We start from the raw sequence: 21,586 nt of genomic DNA, 5'->3' as shown, positions 1-21,586 counted from the left end.
TTTGCTCCATGTACCCCATTGCTGGAATGTGGGTGAATGTGCACAGTCCAGTCAATGGGGATACATACCGCAGAAGAACTTACATGGATTTCGGCTCCAGAGGGCCGTACAGCTGCTCAGGTGTAGGGGAGACCTGGAGAAAGGGATCCACGGCAGAGATCGCTGGGAAGAAGCAGAATTGGGTGAGTATGCACTCCAAAACTTTAATTTCTGATGACTTGAGACAGTCGGTCGGAAGGCCGCTGTTGGGTCGTAGGAAACTCACATCGTAATCTGGCTGGCGTTCGGAGATCCTTGCACTGCCCTATGGCTGCTGTTTTTTCTCCGACCGCCGAGTCAGAGAAAGGCTCGCAGAGTCGGCAGTCTGTCAGCGGTCGGTCGGACTACAAGATGCATGTATCGTAATCCGATTCTGAGACTGCAGTGGTCTGACCGTCTCCTAAAGGATAGCAGAAACTGATCCAACCAGCATTGCAATGTCCCCCCAAGTTTGAAAGGAGGCGTATAGTTCTCAACTTTATTATCAAACAACTGATAAATTTCTCAACAATGGCTATGAAAGAAAACCCTAGAGAAACTCCACATCTGTGATGCAATCCTTGCTTGCATTTCACATGTTTTCCTTCATCGTGCATTCCTGAGGCATATTTCCGTTTTTCAAAATGGTGTGTTCCTGTAGCTTTGTAGCCTGTAGCTTTGTTTCATGCAACATATGATTTTGTATAGTGCATACTTTGAAATGAGTTTCCTCCAGGTGTCTGAGTCAGGTTCTGTGTGGGTGTTTGTGATGGTTTACAATTGAGAGCTCTGAAGTTGAGTAGTTAAGCTTTTTTTAGCCATCCCCCTATTAGAGCCTCCCTTTCCACACCTTTTTCATCCCACTTAGGCACTGGCAGAACTCTCAGGATTCCCAAGTGCATGGCATGCGTGAGTAGCTCAGCCAGGCCTGTTTGTATTTTGCTTTTTGTAGTTTGTAGTCTTGATTTCCTATAGGACTGAAGAGGACTACAAGTGCCATAATGCAAATAAAAACAAACATTGGCAAAGACAATAGGTCTTGTCTATGAAAGACCTATTGGCTTTGTCATTTTTTTTAGCCATGTGCAGCATGTCAGAAAGTAAATAAATAGCTATATTGCAGCCATCGCTGGACGGATCATAGTGGTTACTTTATTTTATTTTTATTTTTTACTTTGCTTTGCTGTACAATCTGGCTAAAAAGGACAGCGAAGCCAAATAGCCATCACATGTGTGAAAGCTATTTAACTTTGTCAGTTTTTTTGTGGAGCAACAGGGGCAAGCATTGCGGGATAGGAACAACATTAAAAAAAAAATTACATTTGGGAAAAAAGAGCTCTGATGGGTTGCCTGAGTTGAGACCTTAAAAAGCCTGAATGTATACATGGCAACACACCAAATTCAGGCAAGACACTCAAAATTTTAAAACCAAAATTAGCTTAATTTTTCCTAACTCAGGTCTGAAATAGCATTCACTTCAAAAGAAGTCAATTGGGAATATAAAGACCTCCATTTTTCTTCAAAAGCTTCCTCTTTCTTCTTCCGAAATGTTGGCAAGTATGTGGATGGGACACTCAAGCATGGGCTTGGAAAACTGAAGAGATCTGGGTTATGACAAAGCAATGCTGCATGTTGAAATAGGAAGGTGTAACAGCCCTGCCAAGTATCCAGTGCCTAATCTGTAAAAAGATAAGTGCCAGGGCTCTCATCAGGAGGCCACTACAGTGTGCGCCACCTACAGTCCCTGCCATCGCTGCCAATGACAGTATCAACACAACTAGTAGCCATCACACTTCTCCCAGTGTGACAATATAGACTGTTCCAGGCCCTCAAGGATATAAGAATGGCTTTTGCAGCAGGTATTAGTAATGTTTAATGTATATTGAATTAATAAACAACTGTTATTGTGTTTATCTCTAAATTAAGCAGACAGCGCCACCATATGCCAGACTGTCATAAGTGCTGGTGTTGACAATTAAGTGCCAGTGCCGAACACCAGAAACCACTGGCTCAAATTAAGCACTGCAAGTATCACGCATCAGGGGTTATTTTAACACATTTTAAGGTGTGTTCCCTGCATTGCCGCACTAAAATTATTTGTAATGCATCTCTTCTGATTATTGCCCAAGACACTTAGCTTTCTATGTGGTTTGAATTCAGTATTTGCTTAATGCCCAGAGAAGAGGAAACTGTGGGTGCCATGGAAACCTCCTCTTGGCCCATTTTGCTACAATCTATTAGTTCTGGGTTGTCCTTAAAACAATGATCACAGTATCTCTCTAGTACAGCACCCATTTTAAGACATCCTCATTTCTCACTTTTCATCCCTACTTTTCATCCATCATCCCTACTTCTCTTCCAACAACCCTAATTCTCATCCCTCATCCCTGCTTCTCATCCCTACTTCTCATCCATCATCCCTACTTCTTATCCACTATCCCTACTTCTCTTCCATCATCCCTTATCCCTGCTTCTCATCCATCATCCCTTCCTCTCATCTATCAGCCCTACCTCTCATCCCTACTTCTCATCCATCAGCTCTACTTCTCTTCCATCATCCCTTCTTCTCATCCCTACCTCTTGTCCATAACCCCTACTTCTCATCCATCATCCCTACTTCTCTTCCATCATCCCTTCTTCTCACCCAGTGAACTCTCTCTCAGCTCTGATTGGCTGTTGCCAATCAATCAATGCAAAGGGGTTTTCGCCACACTGAAAGTGTGCTGATATGACAGAGAAATAAAAAGCAGTGATGATGGATGAGGAGTAGGGATAAGAAGTAGGATGGTGGATGAGAATGTGAAGATCTACAACTATGCTGACGATATGCAGCTGATCTTCACAATGGATAACACACTAGAATCTAAAACCTTCTTTCCAAGCACTATGCTTTTTATATGGGATTGGATGGACAACAATCAACTGAAATTGAACTCTGATAAAACTGAGACAGTGGTGATAAAAACAAATCTTCACTCTGAAACCCCACTTTTTGACCTTCGGAGATGGGTGCTCCCCCTCTCCCAAAAAAGGTGGTGAAAAGTCTGGTCATCCTCCCTGTAGAGGATTTATCAATGAAGCTTCAGATAGGTGCAGTGACCTCAGCCTGTTTTCAGCAGCTTCGGAAAATAAAGAAAATAAGGCAGTATTTCACCTTCAAGGCGATCGTCCAAATTATAATCGCCATGGTTATATCCCGTATTGGTTTTGCCAACGCTCTATACCTAGGACTTCCCTCTTGTCTTTTGCACAGACTGCAGATCATACAAAATCAAACACCTAGACTGATATTTCAGCAGCCAAGCTACTGCCATACTAATCCCCTGAAGAAAAAACGTCACTGGCTTCCGGTAGATGAGGTCTTTTTTCAAAACAGGGTGCCTTATTTTTAAATCTCTTCACAGTAAAAGTCCAGCTTTCTTTTGTTCTGGAATTCAGCCTTATATCTCTAACTGCCAGCTCCGATCAGCACACCTCTATCTACTGGTTGTTCCCAGAAGCAAAAGAAAGAGATTGGGGGGAGCCAGGTTTTCCGTGATTGCTTCCCAAACTTGGAAACCTTCCCTCATGAAATAAGATCTTCCGTGAACTACAAGAGTTTTAGGAAAAAGTTAAAAACCTGGTTGTTCAAACAAGCCTATGAATACATTAATAAGCAGCAGTTTCTTACTACTATAGCACCAAGAAACCTTTTTGGTGAACATGCCCTCTATAAGAAATCATTAACATAACATACCATGAGAAGTAGGGATAAGAAGTAGGGATAAGGGATGAGAAATAAGGAAGAGGGTGAGAAGTAGAAATGATGGATAAGAAGTAGGGATGATGGATGAGAAGTAAGGATGATTGATGAGAAAAGGGGATGATAAGTACAGATGATGGATTAGAAGTAGGGAAAAGAAGTAAGGATGATGGATGAGAAGTAGGGATGATGGATGAGAAGTAGGGGTGAGAAGTGGGGATGATGGTCGAGCAGTAGGAATGATGGGCGAGAAGTACTGAATTTGGATGAGAAGTAGGGATGAGGTATGAGAAGTAGGGATGATGGATGAGAAGTAGGTATGAGAAGTAGGAATGATGAATGAGAAGTAGAGCTGGTGGATGAGGAGTAGGGATGAGAAGTAAGGGTGATGAATGAGAAGTAAGGCCGATGTGTGGGAAGCAGGAATTATGGCAGAGAAGGAGGGATAATGGAATAGAAATATGGACGATGGACGGGAGGTAGGGACGATGAATGAGAAGCAGTGATCATGATTATAAGTAGGGATGAGAAATAGGAATGATGGATGAAAAGTAGGTATGAAAAGCACGCATGAGGGATAAGAAGAAGGGTTGTTGGATGCGAAGTAGGGATGAGAAGTAAGGATGATGGGTGAGAAGTAAGGATGATGGATGCGATGCAGAGATAAGAACATGGAAGGAGAAATAGGGCTGATGGAGGAGAAGTAGGGGTGATGGATGAGAAATATGGATGAGAAGTAGGAATGAGTGATGAGAAGCAGGGATGAGGGATAAGAAGTAGGATGATCAAAGAGAAGTTGGGATGATGGATGAGAAATAGGGATGACTGATGAGAAATTGAGATGAGGTGTGAGGAATGAGGATGTTCAACTGTAGAGACAAACAGCTCTGAGCAGCATCAGCTCTTTAGCACAAGCTGTGAAGGTGAATGCTGCTCCTGGGACTGGTGGTCACCCAAGCAGTCAGCACCACAAGGCCTAGAAATTAGAAGTGGTTTGAGCTGTGCCCAGACTGCCAGTTTGAGTCTCTAAATCTGTCAGCTCACTCACACAGCAGCAGTAGTCGGTGGATCCAGGCTGCACCTGGGGCTGCTAACCAGCAGTGCAATGGCCTCAGCCCACAGGTAGATTTGTCAATACACAAATCAGATAATCCATTAGAGCAATATAGTCCTGCTTACAGTTTTTCTTCATCTTGAATTCCATATGTGTATATTTTTACCAGATGCGTTTCTGCAGTTTATTTCCAGGCAACATGTTATTCTTGTATAGTGCATAATAGTGAACTGAAATGCCTCTACGTAACTTGGTAAATTTAGACTATGGATGGGAGTGCATGATTTAGCATGACTGAGAGCTCTGGAGTTGAGGATTAAGGCAGTAAGAGCTTCTCATAGTGCCTGTTGGTGGTTCATAAAGTGTTCAGACCGCACGCTTGTGTAACCATTGACCTCTCTACAGACCGCACAGAATGATGGTAAACCCTTACCATAAGGTCATCCATGTCAATGATACAATCTCTATCTTGCATTCCCTAAGAGTATGCTCTTCCGGATGCTGTTTCTGTAGTTTGTTTTTCATGCAACATGTGCCTCTTGTATTATTTATTTATACTGTAAACTGAGTCTCCTCTAGGTGTCTGGGTAAGTTCAGGTTATGAGTGAGGGTGCATTATGGAGCACAACTGAAAGTTCTTGAGTTGACGTTGAAGTCAGGGAAATGTTCTCACAATGCATTTGGTAGGTCATAAAGTTGCGTTGACTAAATTCTTATCCAATCCTTGGCCTCTCTGCAGAGCATACATACAGACTGCCACAAATGTGCCAATTGTAATTACCACTTTATGTGCAGGAGGTACAATGAAATACTGTTGTATTCGCAGCTCAGGAGAGAGAGGGGAGAATACGTGTAAGAGAGCATGTTGAAGGGGTAAGAGAAGGAAGTAACGCAGAAAGACAAAGTGAAATGACAGTGGTGAATAGCAAGAAGATGGCGTGTGAGATATGCAGACTTAATTTCAGAATAATGTCATGAGAAAAAGGGAGTACGTAGCTAACATAGTGTGAGACTGCAGGAGATAGAGGGGCGAAGAAGTGACTGAGACACTGCAAAGACCACTACCATTTCCACAGAGCTAGCAATGTTGAATTCATAGTCTAACATACTCCGAATTTAAACGATTTCAGTCCTAATTAATCACAATAAAATAGTTATTATTACTAATTGAGCTCGTACTGCTAATAAGCATTAGCAAAGTCAATATGGGGATTTGGGGGGCAGCTGACCACGGGGAAGTCTGCCCCCCACCCCGGGGGATTTTGGGGAAGCGGAGCAGTCGGGGACTGCTGGGGGGGAGGGTTTGGGCTGTTTTTTGGCTACAGATATAGCCCATTGAGGGTTTGGGCTGGTTTTGGACGCTACAAAGGTAGCCCAATGGTTATAAAACCTGACATTTTGTGTGGCCAGCCACCATTTTATTGGCAACACAGTAGCTGCCACTTAGGAATCAAAATTTCCCCACCCTCCCGTCCCATGTGTCCGGTGTCTGTGGGGGCGGGGGCGAGATTGATGGTTCTTGGGGGCGTGCTTGGTTGGAACAGGTGTGCAAGGGTTTTTCTGTGTCTGTTTAGAGTTGTCGCTTTGAGCAGGTGTCTAGGGTGGTTGGCAGAGAAGTTGCCATTGTTTAATGAAGTTTATTCTTTTTGACAGCGCCAACTCAGGCTCAAAGGAAACAGCTAGTTTAGTTCATGCCTGAAGGTCACAGGAAGTTCAAGGTTATGTAAGTCTACTTGAGTAGGGGTTCATAGTTGTAGTACAGGGCGGGGGGATTTTAAAGGGCACAGTTACAGTCAAACAGATATAGAGCAGGTACAATGTTACTGGATCAAGTTCATGTGGGGGGCGAAGTTTAGGGGAGCGGGTAGCTTAAGATAGGTGAGTTAACTGTATAGTGAGGTTTTAGTTTTGTGAGGCAAAGGCCTAGGTTGTGTTGTAATGTGCACCTGTCTCAATAAAGCAGCCTTTTTCACACAAACCTGGTGTCAGTGGCCCGTGCTGCTCCCCTCTTCCCCAAAGTGGGGGAAGCGCCACCAGCCTAGACAGATTGTGCTCTTGAGGCGGAAAGCCGAGAGCGTTTTATTCGTTTTAAGAAATCTTCTGTTTTATTTACTGTCACTTATTTTGTGTGCACTTACCTCTCTGGCACCTTGCTGATCCTGCGCAGCTGAATTAGCGCTGCTGCAGCCCTCACCATCCACAAACTATTCCCGCCGCCATCTCGGCGAGGACGGAGGCCACGCCCCTTTGTGAGGCCACACCCACCGACGCCACCCTTAAAAGCGCTGACTACTAGCGCCACCAGCCTAGACAGATTGTGCTCTTGAAGCGGAAAGCCGAGAGCGTTTTATTCGTTTTAAGAAATCTTCTGTTTTATTTACTGTCACTTATTTTGTGTGCACTTACCTCTCTGGCACCTTGCTGATCCTGCGAAGCTGAATTAGCGCTGCTGCAGCCCTCACCATCCACAAACTTTTCCCGCCGCCATCTCGGCGAGGACGGAGGCCACGCCCCTTTGTGAGGCCACGCCCACCGACGCCACCCTTAAAAGCGCTGACTACTAGCGCCACCAGCCTAGACAGATTGTGCTCTTGAGGCAGAAAGCCGAGAGCGTTTTATTCGTTTTAAGAAATCTTCTGTTTTATTTACTGTCACTTATTTTGTGTGCACTTACCTCTCTGGCACCTTGCTGATCCCGCGCAGCTGAATTAGCGCTGCTGCAGCCCTCACCATCCACAAACTTTTCCCGCCGCCATCTCGGCGAGGACGGAGACCACGCCCCTTTGTGAGGCCACGCCCACCGACGCCACCCTTAAAAGCGCTGACTACTAGCGCCACCAGCCTAGACAGATTGTGCTCTTGAGGCGGAAAGCCGAGAGCGTTTTATTCGTTTTAAGAAATCTTCTGCTTTATTTACTGTCACTTATTTTGTGTGCACTTACCTCTCTGGCACCTTGCTGATCCTGCGCAGCTGAATTAGCGCTGCTGCAGCCCTCATCATCCACAAACTTTTCCCGCCGCCATCTCGGCGAGGACGGAGGCCACGCCCCTTTGTGAGGCCACGCCCACCGACGCCACCCTCCTACGCCCTATAAATAATGTGCATTTTTCGGTCGCGCAGCGGACGAGCGCAGCGGGCGCGCCGTCAGCTCACCGAAGGCGCGCCTAAGGCAAGCCGGTCTGCGCCCGTCCGCGCCAGGTCGGGCCCTAGGGCACGCCACGCCGACCATCACTTCTCGTATTCCTCTCAATCCCTCAGAGACTTGCAACATTTTGCCACCTCCCCACCTCCAACGGCTATTCGCCGTATACGCACTGCCGGCCTTATGCACCCTGACCGACACCATCTAAGCGGTATCACCCCATCAGCTATGCCGACCAGGAATGTTATGACTCTCAGGGTGTTATATCTAAACACTCGCTCTCTGGTTAAACACTCTGAGGACATTTTTATCCTGCTATCTAACATCAATCCGGACATGCTCCTGCTCACGGAAACCTGGCTAACATCAGAGTCCCTCCCAGATATCTTGGCTGCCCTCCCCCCTGATTACTACATCCTTCACGCCGACCGTCACGGCGACCGGCCCGGGGGTGGGGTGGCAGCCATCATATCCAAACGCCTGAATTCTGTCTCCTCTTATTCTCTCCCCCTCCCTAAGGTGGATAATTTACTTATCAGTGTGCAAACTGATACCGGCACTCTTACCCTCTTGCTTCTATACCGCCCTCCCTATCCTATGCCATCCTTTCCCACCACCTTGAGTGAACAGCTGTCTAATCTTCTAACGCTGCACTCTAGTTTCGCCCTTTTCGGCGACCTAAACTATTGGTTCAACGACACCAATGCCGGCCCCCATGCCACAGAGCTCTTTGAGACTCTTAATAGTTTGAATCTTACCCAACAGATCACTTATCCCACCCACAATAAGGGCCACATCTTGGACCAGATCTGGACCTGTAATCTGGCTTTATCTCCACCAGTTGTTTCCCCCTGTGTTTGGTCCGATCACAATTTAGTCGACATTACCATCACTGTCGCCGGTCAGATCCTTCCTCCTCTGATGGCTGGCAGCTTCTCACGGAAATGGAGTACTTACGACTCTCAGGGCTTTCTCACGGCCTTGGCCGACACCCGCCCAGCCCTCCTCCCCTCTAATGACATCGTCGGCATAGAACATGATCTTGCTTCCTGGCTAGAATCTGCCAGCAACCTCTTTGCTCGCTTGGTCAAATTTCCTAGTACCAGGCACCACAGCTCCCACAGGTGGTTCTCTGGTGATCTCAAGCTTCTGAAACTAAAGACACGTCAGTTAGAACGCACCTGGAGACGCGACTACTCCGATCCAGCCCGACAGTTCTACCTGGCTGCGCGTAAAGAATACAAAGCTGCCATTAGCCTAGCCAAAATGGAACACTTCTCCTACAGGATCTCGTCGGCAGCCGACAAATCCAAGGAGGTGTTCAGAGTTATGGATGAACTCACTATAGATGACAGAACCCTCCCAGCCCAGACCCCCACTCAAGAGGCCTGTGACACCCTCAACTCCTTCTTTTTAGACAAAATCACGAAAATCAAAAAATCTATCCCTCCCTCTCCCCAGTCACCTTCACCAGTTTCCTACACTAACAATTCCTCGATTTTCTCTCTTTTCCCGGCTCTAGACCCCACTTCTCTAGCGGAACTGGCAATCCGGGTAAAATCTGGCTCCCCGAATGATTGCTGCCCGCCATCTGTCCTACGGAGCATATGTCTGAACCTGCCTGACTGCATCCTACCTTTACTCAACGGGGCACTCAACAGCGGCATTGTTCCGACTTCTTTCAAGGAGGCCATTTTAGTGCCCCTCCTCAAAAAACCTGGCGCCGACCCTGCGGAGCCCTCGAATTACCGCCCCATCTCCCTCCTTCCGTACTTTTCAAAATTGATGAAGGCCCACGTCACCCGGTGCCTGTCAAATTTTATTGAATCATCCAATCGTCTCGAGCCTAATCAAGCTGGCTTCAGACCGGCCCACTCTACTGAGCATGTCATCCTAGCAGCTCTGGACACAATCAGGAACAACGCGGACGTTGGGTCCCCCCAAGCCCTCGTCCTCCTGGACCTATCAGCCGCGTTCGACACGGTGGACCATAACATCCTTCTCCACCGTGTCGAGCAGGCTGGCATCCAGGGCACCGCTCTCAGTTGGGTCAAGTCCTTCCTTACTGGAAGAACACAGGCGGTCCGCCTGGGGCCCTACACTGCCATTAAAACCCCCACGTTTTGCGGAGTCCCCCAGGGCTCCTCTTTATCGCCGCTGTTATTTAATCTATATCTCCGGCCTCTGATTCAATCCCTTCAGAAATGGGACATCGTCGTCTATAATTACGCTGACGACCTACAGATCATTCTTCCGCTGAATTCACCCCATGCTATCAATACGTTTCATGCAGTCATGATCCACATCCAATGTTGGATGAACCAGAATCAATTGAAACTTAACCCCGGGAAAACTGAGCTCCTCCTTCCGGGACTCAGTCACACTTACTGGGGCCCGCAGTTCTGGCCCCAGGAGCTAGGCTCCCCCCCAATCCCGGTGAAAGCAGTAAAGAGACTGGGAGTGATCATTGACGCTGAACTTTCTCTCAGAGCTCAGGTGGGCTCGGTAATATCTTCCTGCATGTACCAGCTTCGGAAGATTCGCAAAGTGCGTCACTTACTTCCCCCCGCTGCACTTACCCAAGTTGTCATCTCACTTGTGCTCTCCCGTCTGGACTTTTCTAACTCTATCTACCACGGCCTCCCATCATCCCTGACACATCGTCTCCAAGTTGTCCAGAACCAAGCGGCCCGCTTAATTTTTAATACCCCCAGATGGCAGTCAGCAAAACCCCTACTTCACAGTCTTCATTGGCTCCCAATAGACCAAAGGGCAGCTTTTAAGGTGGCATGTCTCACTTTCAAAACCCTTCACTGTTCCGGCCCTGTGTTTGTTAAATCTCTTATCCGCCCTTATTGTCCACAGCGTGATCTCCGATCTGCCCATCGCCACCTGCTAGCCACCCCCAAAATTAGAACCAAGAAACTCGGCGGTCGCCGGTTCTCTTACCTAGCCCCTGGACTTTGGAACCCCCTCCCTCTCTCCATCAAATCCTCCTCTTCTCTCATGAACTTCAGAAAACTTCTTAAGACTTACCTTTTCCCTCTTCTCCCCTAGAATTCCGCTACTCTTGCTTCCCCTCATCTACTCTGTCTTTCAGCGCCAGGAAGCCTCGGCGACAGCGCGCTTTACAAATTGCACCTAAGATAAGATAAGATAAGAAAGTTAGTTTTAGACATATGCTAATGTTAAGAACTGTGACATGTGTGGATATTGTGAAAGAAAATTCACAGATTCACTCAGATATTGGTTAATTGATTCACACGCTAGAAAGTCTCACTCGAGTGTCACACATTTGACAGGAGAATGTCACTCTTATGTGTTCAAACAGTGCTGGAGCAATTGTGAACTATACCGATCTCTTTCTTTGTAACTATATGTTTCTTTCTGCATTTCAGTTTAGCTGGTATGAAACGATTCCTCTCCCAACATGGCCGCTACGAGTTCCATTCCCGTTCGTACATTCGTCACTTATGTGCGCTGCTTGAACTGTGCGACACTCGCATGCTGCAGCGGTACTGAGAGGTCACGTTCTCTTTTCATCTGACACCGATGGCTGGGATGCTGCGAGCGCTGGTGGTTCTTCGGGGGGCCCGATGGCTTCGACCCGCTGGTCAAAGGCTGCTATCGGGAGCTAGAGGAGCAACGCCAGGTGAGGAAGAGGAGCTTTTGGAGTGCACCCTCAGCCGGTGCGAGAGGGAGAACAGCTGAGCGAGCCACCGATGTGTATCTTGGCAGGCTTAAGTGGTTTCTGTAAGATAGGGGACTAGCGTTGTTCCAATTTGTAGATGTTGAAGAGTAACCGCTCACGGAGGTCTAGAGTTTTGCACAGTAAAGGGGCTGATTATAACAGGGTAGTAAAGGATAGATTAATCTAGAACTTTAGTACGCATAGCCAGGTCAACCTGTTGACATATGGATGAGAGTGACGTCACATATTTAAGATGGGGATCACGTCAAAAGGAATGAAGACTGAATCATCTAGAGAGCTGATACAGGTGAAGATGATTCTATTGACGTCGGTGTAGCTTGTTTGAAGAAGTCAAAATAGTTGCCCTTGAAAAGATCGTGAATCCCACCACGTTGTGGGTTGAATACGTGGAAAGTGACAACTACGAGAAAAGTAGTGTTGTTGTGGGAAAGAGTGGCAGCGTAATGATAGGATGCCACATATCATGAATGAGAGTGGAGTGGTTGTTCAAGAACAGACCTTTTGTTCAGTGCTTTAAATGGGGAAAAAATAAGTGCAGGTACTCATTAATATGAGCTAGAGGCGTGGTGAGTGGGTGGGGCTAGGGGCGGGGCTTAGGGCAACATATGACGATACATAATGACTTCTATATCAGTTGCAGCAACTATGAAAAACACATGAGAAATGTGTTTATGTAACCAAAACAGGTTAACTCATTACACAAAATGAAACCCAAAAAGGATGATATGTTAACAGTTTATCATTCTGTAATATTTGCTGCTTCTTAATGCCATGCTGTTATGTGGCACAATACTATATGCTCTCAAGCGTGCACACACACGCTCTATCTCTCCACATTCCCTCTAAAATCTACTGAGTGTCCTGATTCTCTCCCTTTTATCTCCACTTGCCTCTAATCTTCACCCAGCCTATAAACTTCTCACTAGTTCTGCTCCTCTTTTGCTTACTCTCCACAAGTCTTACATTTTCTCCCTGGTTTTTCCGTACTTGTCTCCTGTTCACCCCTCCATGCTGCACTCATCCCCTAAATTTGCCGTCTGGAAAATTAAAGTTAAGAAATGCACCAGATTTGACTTTACAGAAATGTGTGTTAAAATACAATTTCTGAGACGATTCATGATTTCAAAACTCAAACACCTCACGTCTTTACATTCATCCCTACTCCTTCCGTCCACAAAGAGAAGCAGCTCCTGTCCTGAACAAAAAGATGAAAAGAAAACCGGCTTTGGCGAAGGCAGAGGATTTTGTTGGGCTGTCACTGCTTTAGAATGGCCAGTGCAATCAATATCCTGACTGACTGCCCGTCCCAACCTATTTACACACCTGATGGAGAGGGGCGGGGTGAGGCTAAAGCACTTTCAGCAGAATAGTCCTCGGGCACATGATCGACAGTGAAGGGTCTGTCTAGACCCTGCACTGTTAGTCACAGCATGACGCACGGTAAGCCCTCTGCAGGCTCAGGCCATTCACATGGGCGCTGCTGGAATCTCCAGCAGGGACTCAGCATGAGGCTTGGCGCTCTTACAAGCTCCTGAGAAGCAGAGCGGCATCTGCCCTGTGCTAGAGGAGATAAATAACCGGAGCCTGCAGTGCCATCTACTAGGGTACCGGTACTCTCCCTGGCGAATGAGAAGTGCCGGTACTGAGGGCCAGAAAATTCAGAAGTGCCGGTACTCAGTACCGGTGAGTACCGGCCCATTTAAAGCACTGCTTTTGTTCCATTGGAAATGGGACATACCAGAGAGAGACAGTGTTGCCCAAGGGAGAAAGTAAGAACACTTCTCTAGTCTAGGGTGTTAATGTTCAGAATTCAAAATCTAAGAAATAGAGGCAGTGCAGCAACGTTCCTGCGTTGCCTCCTAGGCATGTTTGGACGTATTCTCCTTACTCGATATGCACCTGCTGGTTGGAGTGCAAAATATTCTCTCTAAGGAACTACACTGCCAAAGGGACTGTAAGCCTCAAATAAAGGCGTTTCATGATTAAGGCAGCTATTATCATAGCAAGTCAACAGAGACTAAATGGAATAGATGGTGAGTGCTGATGTCTACTGATATGACAACGATATAGTTCGTTATATTTTTTGCATCAAAACAGTTTAGGAAGAACGACAAACCAAGTGAAAATCTTCCTATAAATGGAACACCAAGAAAAACGCACTGTTCAGTTATTCAGTGTTGCATATAGCGCTGATGCAAAATACATTGGGAGAGAAAGCAGTGTTAAGTTTGTCTGTTGACAGCTGTTTTGTATAGTCCCATTGGCTCTCTTTCCGTTTTGAATTACGCATGGAGTTGTCCCAATGATGGAAAGAAATCTATAACTAAGGCTTTGCTCACAGGAGCATACAATAAATCTTTGTCATTAAACTGGGTGTAAAATCGGTAATTTGTAATGTATTGTATTACAACATTTATATAGCAGATACCACCACTACACGGGGAGCTGAATCGCCTTCGTACATGGGGGTAGCATGCTACAGTGTAGGGTGCGAAGTTGGAAGTGTGTTGTCTTTGTTTTGATCTTTTGTGGCAAGTGTTTTCATTTCAGGTGGGATGACCACAGAGGAGCAGTTCTATTGTTATGGTCCTCAGTGCTTGTGATAGATTTAGAAGTGTGAGAGAGAGGTGCTCTATTTGTGGTTTTCTGTAAGCTGGCAGCTTTGAGCTCTACAGATCTCTTTATGGTATTTCATATGTTCATAATCCACTTAGCTGATAGCTACACTAGGTTTTTAATTTTGAGATATTGTGTTAGAAATTTATTATCCTGGTTAGACATAGGTTAAAGGGAGAAATGGTGGTGAGATCTTGTGCGATGGACTTTATTAATATCACCTCATAGCTGGTTGTCATTGTGAGCTATCAAGAAGCGGTCGATGTATAATGCTTGTTGGGACCTGCAGTGGTGGATAGATTAAAATCCTCCATTGACCAGCAGCATATAACATATATTTTCCGTTACTCCGTGCCTAATCAGTTGGTGATGGGTGGTTTATTTGTAGCAGACTAGTGCAGAACTGGTTGACAGACATGATGACCCTTCAAAGTTTTGTCTTATGTGAGTGTAAGAGTGTCAAGCAGTAAAAGGAGCTTACGAGGTAGCCTGTATGAACTACAATCGACTCCCTGACCGCTGAGTGTTATGTTATTAGTGTGGGTTATGTTTTGTATTGCAGTTGCACTTATTACCCCAGATGAGGCGTTGTAGCACTTTACGCTGGTCAGCACGTTGCTCCAAATCCCACGATTAGTATTATTTTGGGTTACTGAGATTAGTCTTGTGCTGTTAATAATATCATCCAGTGCATTTACTCCAGGTTCTACGTGGTGGATTAAATTAATAGGAGTTGGGTGTGATATTTCGGGGGAGAGAGGGTATTCATGAATTGGTTGGTGGTATTAATAGAAGAGCTACAGGAGATTTGGTATTGTTAGGTTGCCAGGGGTATGACAGGTTAAGGAGTGAGTATGACCTTCGAAATAAGGTGTGGGCAATTTGAAGAGATACAATAATAGAGATTAAGGCAAACATGCATTTAATTTAGAGTAGGTTGTGCTCAGAGAGAGGAGGCATGCGTAGGATGGAAAGGAAGGGAAGTCAATCAGAATTTGTAAGTCGGTCAGTTTTCCTGCAGGGGTTTTTAGGAATAATGTAGAAACTTTTTGATATTGCATGCAAAACTGTAGAAAGAAACAACATTAGTCGAATGTGTTGCAATATCACAATATCACTATAGTTGCATGAGAACACCAGCATGCACACACCACCATCCACGTGTCAATAGAATTAAAATTAACATGAGTTCATTTTCCCATAAAATCTGATGGAAGGAAACGTTAACACAAGAACGGTGTGTTATAAACGTTTGTGATAGAGATGCTCCTACCCTTTCCCTCTGATAATCCTGGCAGGATGAAGCAGAACTGAACCTGTTTAGTGAAAGTGTGGACTTATTCCCCTAGATACATAGGCTAGAGTGCAAAAGATCCTTTCTGAAGAACCACACTGCCAACAGGATTCTTGTCACAAATAAAGGAGTTTCAAACAAAGCTCCCTCTAAGAATACATGAAGCTTATTACCACTAAGGCATACATTTTCGTTTCACTTCTAGACAGGGCCTTGGAGATAGGATACACGGTTAGTGCTGATATCTCTACAGAAATGACAGTGATGTAGTCACTTATATTTTTTTTATCAAATAGTTTAGGAATAACGACATATCAAATGGAATCCTTCCTGTAAATGGAACACCAGGGAACCCGTACTGTTCAATTATTCAGTATTGCACATAGCTCTGATGCAACAGGCATTAGAAAAGAAAGGAACGTTCAGTGTGTATCTGTTCACAACAGTGGTTTTGTAAAGTCCCACTGGTTCTCTTTCTATTTGTAATCAAGTATAGAGTTGTCACTGTGATGGACTGAAAAGTATAGCTACGGTTTTGCTCACAGGAGCATGGTGATTTCATGGAGATTAACAGGTCCGGGAGGGATGAAGTTACAGTTGAAATTGGGATGTATATGTCACCAAGATTATTGATGTTCCCTGGTAGCAATGCATTAGTACTGCATCGCGGGAATGTGCTTTGCTGCACCAGTATGACACCTTAGTAAGGGGCAGTGCGTTAACTGTGAATCTTCATGTTGAAGACAAGGTAGTAGGAGTTGAGAGTGGGATAGTCTGTTGAGTGGTTGTTTGATATCATGGACAAACCTTGAAGTTCTGCAAGGTGCAAGTGATGCTGAATTTGGAAAATGACTTGGTTACCATTTGGTCCACCAGCATGTTATTTGCAAGCAAAGGCGTGGCGATTTATTCAGCAAGTTACTTATTCAAATAATATTGTATTAATCAAATAGGTATTTTAAGGTGTGGGAATTTATTATAATTATTTTAAACAAATGTAACACCTTTTACCAAATGATGCTTTTGAGAGTTTAAGGTCGAAAAAGTAACAAATTATTGTCTCTGTAAAAAAAAATCATAGTTGAGTAACCTTAGTGTTGTGACCTACATATTTGGGATGCCTTTATTTGTGTATTTAACAGTTTTATATAGCATACTCAGATAGTATTAGAGTGCTTTCCCCAGTACCGTTGGAACTTTAAATTACATTACATTGCATTGTACAGAAGTAAACATTGAATGAAACCTACTCTGATTAGACAGGCACAACATTTAGGCTGCAATATATCTTCATCTGGGAACTGAGTGTACAATCTATCATGTGCAGTAAATTACGGAAGCAGGGGGATACATAATAGACCAGGTAGTAATGGAAAAGGTTCGTTTTTAGATGTTTCCTGAACATGAGAAGCATGGATACATCTCTAGTATTTGGGGTCAGCAAATTTCAAGTGAAGATGACGACACCTGAAAAGGAAATGCAGCACTAATTTTTAAGGTCTCTTGTTTCTTTCCAGGAACACTAGAGGCCTGCTACTTAAAAAGAGCTGATGAATAAGGCAAGCGGTTGCAATGGTAATTGTATAACCATCAGCCGTTTTTGGATTCCCAGAGGTGCTATTACTTTTGAGGATGACTTCTTATTAGATTGCTACTATTTGTCATTTCCATATCCTCATTCTGGTAGCCTTTAGCTGGTGGAAATGTTTAGTGCCATACGTTGTTTCACCTCTTGATAATTTCTACAATTCTTATTATGAGATGGAGCAGGAAAAAGAGGGGAAAATATATTTTCTAGTAACCTTTTTTTGTTGACATTAGTACTGCAGGATAACAATTGAGGTCTAAATCAACATGAATACTTAAGAAATATGTAGATAAGTAAACTGAATCCATTTCTCCTTAATACCTTTAGATAGTCTCTGCAGCTTCAAAGGGGCCTCTATAAATGTTACCAAATGATTTATCTTCCTTGGTAGAACACACACAGCAAAACACTTCTAGGCCCAGATTTCTAAGGAAATGCGGGAGAACAGTCATAAAGTTGAAACAGTGCAAATGCAGTTGAGTAGTAAGCCTTGACATTTCCAGATAGTTAATTTCAACTTGGAATCTAAAAAATCAAATAATGGACAATGAGTGTTTGCTTAATAGGATCAGACTGGATGGAGGTATGGTTAGGGTAGAGAGCAGTCCAGTTAGCAACACCATAGCTGTTGAGAGGTTTGCAGGAATCATAGCTAGTATATAAAGCATCTCGACATACTTTAATTCATTGCTTTCCTGGCATTCTATATAAAACTGTCTAAGAGACTGCCAAATAATCCAACACGGGCAGTACAGTAAAAACAAATGCCGCTTTACTTGATCACAAAAGTGCTTTCGAAGGTTCTTTCTGAGTGCATAGCCTCTGGATATATTGGATAATTATCCCCTAGTAGCTTTGAAAAGGTTTTTTATATTGCCCATGTGAAGGAAATTCACATCCCTGAGGGATCCAAGAAGTGTAACATTTGTGTCGTAAAACAGAATATGGAACAGAGAGGGTATTTTGAGACTGCCGATTACTAAGGAATGTTTTAAATGCATCTTTGGAGACAAAAGACATTCCAACACCAGCCAAGGTGCCTGCAAAAGGTATTGCAGGTCGTCCTATTGAGAGCTGCATGCAGGGTGAGAAAGATCAGCTTGGAGAACCCATTTTTTATGGAGAGTGACTGAGCTATTCTGGTTGGTTCTGATGCTCCGTCCATCACCACCCCCTTTTGTACCGCTTTGTTCGCCATAAGTTGGCAGGGTATGCTCAGACGTGAGTCCCTTGCTCACTTTGCCACTGGATTCAAGCAAGCCTGGCTGAAGACGGCTGAAATGCCAGAAACCGGTCCTAGGAAGCTTGTTTCCGGTCCAGGGAAGGCATGGCTTGGCAGTTCGGGCTGGACTGTTCCCATGAGGCACAGGGTCAGACTGATTTGCATATGGCCATGTCTGAACTGGGGTGGCAGAGTGGGCTAAAGAACGGTGATGGATTAAACCCAGATCTGTTGACTGGGTGTGAGTGTTTGATTGGTTCTGATGCTCCGTCCATCACCACCCCCTTTTGTACCGCTTCGTTCGCCATAAGTTGGCAGGGTATGCTCAGACGTGAGTCCCTTGCTCACTTTGCCACTGGATTCAAGCAAGCCTGGCTGAAGACGGCTGAAATGCCAGAAACCGGTCCTAGGAAGCTTGTTTCCGGTCCAGGGAAGGCATGGCTTGGCAGTTCGGGCTGGACTGTTCCCATGAGGCACAGTGTCAGACTGATTTGCATATGGCCATGTCTGAACTGGGGTGGCAGAGTGGGCTAAAGAACGGTGATGGATTAAACCCAGATCAGTTGACTGGGGGTGAGTGTTTGATTGGTTCTGATGCTCCGTCCATCACCACCCCCTTTTGTACCGCTGAGCTCTTCTGTGAACATCTTTTCCAAGTGCATGACAAAAACACTTGCAAAGATTTATAGAGCTTTTGGAAGGCAGCTGATGTAAAGTTGCATTTTTATAAATGACACAGACCAGAAAATGGTGGTCAGTTTCTTAAGGAATATAAACTGAATAGAAACAAACCCCTAAAGGATTTATTTATCCAACTACATTTTCCATTACACCACCGCTTGTCATATGATCGTAGGAACTAGTCCTCTTTTTAAGTTCCCGCTGCATAACTAAACTGCATTGTCTTGTAGAACGTAAGGCCTTTTCTGTTGACCGATAATAACGTCACTTTTAAGCTGCTCTTCTGCGAATCAACATTTCTCTGCAATAAGAAATGAGAATCTGGGTGACAAAATCAATTTCAGGTAAGAAAAACAGATTTGACTTATTCTTTGGCATCTCATAAAATCTACTTTTTAACACCTCTCTTTAGTGAAGCTAATAAGTTATCCACTCCGGGTGATCTGAATGTAGATCGTCTGAGCAAATATAAAAACAAAGCGTTTGTGACCAGGGCCTGCCTGGCCATAGCGGGTCATTGGGTGTTTGCACGGGAGGTTGGAAGTGTGGGGGGTGGTTTTGTTACCGGGGGCTGGCCTTGCAGTGATGCTGCAATAGCAGCAGTGCTGGGGGGCGGTTTTGTTAAGCAGCAGAGCTCCAATCTTGCATTCACCCCCCCCCCTCCTCTTGGGGCAGGAGGGGGCCGGTCTGACAAAATTGGCAGGTCTGCTTTGGGTCCCCAGTCTGGCCCCATTTGTGACTCTTTCAGTCACGCTGAAGGCCGTACTGGAAGAAATACAATAGAGAATTGCCACAAAATGCACTAGGATCTCATTCCTTCATCCGAAATCGCCATGAGTGACACCATTCTAAAAGGCAACAACAGGACGGTCAACATTGCTAAGTTCTGTTAAAAAAAAAAGTAAGATAATCAGGCATTTGAGCCTGCTCAAAAGGAGACCATCTGGGTACCTGATTACCAGAATGCTCAGGTGAAAGAAACAACCTGTGCTCTTTTATCAGGAAGCTGCCATGGTTCCCTCCAGATGTCCATTGTGAATTAGGGCATGGCCCCTTGTATCTTGCAACTAATATTCCGGTGTTTCTGAGCCTTACAGTAGGCTCAGAAGTCAAATGCTTTAATCAGTAGAAACTTTGTCTGATTCTGACAAACCTACCCCACAAGCACCACTATAGTTCAATTCTGAATGACATTAGGCACTATTTCCTTGATCATTGCAAAGGAGAGAAAGGTACACAGCTGACCATCACTCAAGTCATGTTAAAACACACTGGTTGACTCAGCCTTAGAATCTTGCCTCCACCTGGAGAAGACCTCAAGATCAATGTGCAGCCAATCTGCAAAGAGATCAAGCACTATGGGTTAATGGAAGTCTGAATCTAATTTTACTCCAGAGGGTGAAGGTTCAATGGCTGTAATTTCTGATAACCAATCTGCCAGTACACTGCACTTCCCTGGAATGTGAACTGCTTAAGCTGATGCCTTAGATCTAAAACCCAGAATTGTCGAGCTATTCGGGAGAAATATTTTTTTTGTATCCTGCTGGATTAAACTAGACCTTTTTAAATTCAGAGTAGTGAACTGCTGAAATGCCCCCCGCCCCCCACTGAAAGTATAAACACTGGATTCATAAACGTTCTACCTACTACAGTGAATTTCAGCAGTGTATTGCCTGTTGGTGCTGAATTATATTTTGTGGGTGTTGTCCTAGTACTGTAATACTAAATGGGGTGTTTCACATTGAATAACATGAATAAGCAGCCTGTATGCATGGTGACTCCTTTCTAGAATTTACCTTGGTATATATTGATTAGAAGAGGGTTTCTTTTTCTTCATATATTTAGTTTTCAAATGCAGAAAACATAAGCAGTAAAAACAAAATGAAGAAAGAAAACAGAAATGCAATGGTGAGCTACAATCTTACAATAAATTGTGGAACCCGTCCCAGGTCTTGGTGGAAAAACTGAAGCTTTACATAAAGAAATGTCCCCACAGGTATCGTCTCCGCAAGCCAACTAGCATCCCAGGCAGAGCAACACAAAAAAATAGCATCGGAGATACAATCTAAGTCTGCACACTGAAACAAGGAGCTGTAGGGTATGTCTTCGTGGAGGGTGCAGATCATCCTGTGCCTCCAGGTTCCGGACATACAAATTCCATTTCATACCCCCAGTTCCATCACAGTGAGCTTCTGTGAAGGCGTCCACTTCCGCATGCGCCCATTTAAGCAGTTCACCGAGCGAACATAGTTTTTCAGGGGAGACTAGCGATTTCCAGGGCATAGCAATTGAACATTTTAACAATACAAATGCCAAGTCAGCAAACCTATGTAGGTATTGATCCCCTTTGGTCCTTGTGAGTATTCCCAGTAAACATTGATTAGAAGTTGATGATCATCTCTTTGACCACAAGAAGAAAGACTTATTAGGAAAATTACTCATGTGGTTTGCTTCAATATCTTGTTGCTAACACAAGCTTATATCAACTGCTCTAACATACATCTTTAAGAGTACTT

At 44.6% G+C, this 21,586-nt stretch overlaps 1 protein-coding gene across 1 annotated transcript in view; it reads left to right on the top strand.

The window, feature by feature from the left end:
* Positions 1-11,424: 11,424 nt before the first annotated feature.
* TRAP1 (TNF receptor associated protein 1) overlaps positions 11,425-21,586 on the top strand; it is a 204,799-nt gene continuing 194,637 nt past the window's right edge. Inside the window, exon 1 of the mRNA XM_085628450.1 lies at positions 11,425-11,609. Within this exon, the coding sequence (XP_085484576.1) occupies positions 11,510-11,609 (100 nt within the window). The 5' untranslated portion in view covers positions 11,425-11,509. The remainder of the gene's footprint in view (positions 11,610-21,586) is intronic.

The sequence above is a fragment of the Triturus cristatus genome, chromosome 10 (genome assembly GCF_964204655.1).
Source record: "Triturus cristatus chromosome 10, aTriCri1.1, whole genome shotgun sequence".
NCBI classification, from domain to species: Eukaryota; Metazoa; Chordata; class Amphibia; order Caudata; family Salamandridae; genus Triturus; species Triturus cristatus.
Note: the sequence above shows the minus strand (reverse complement) of the source record. Positions and strands in the feature narration are given on the sequence as shown.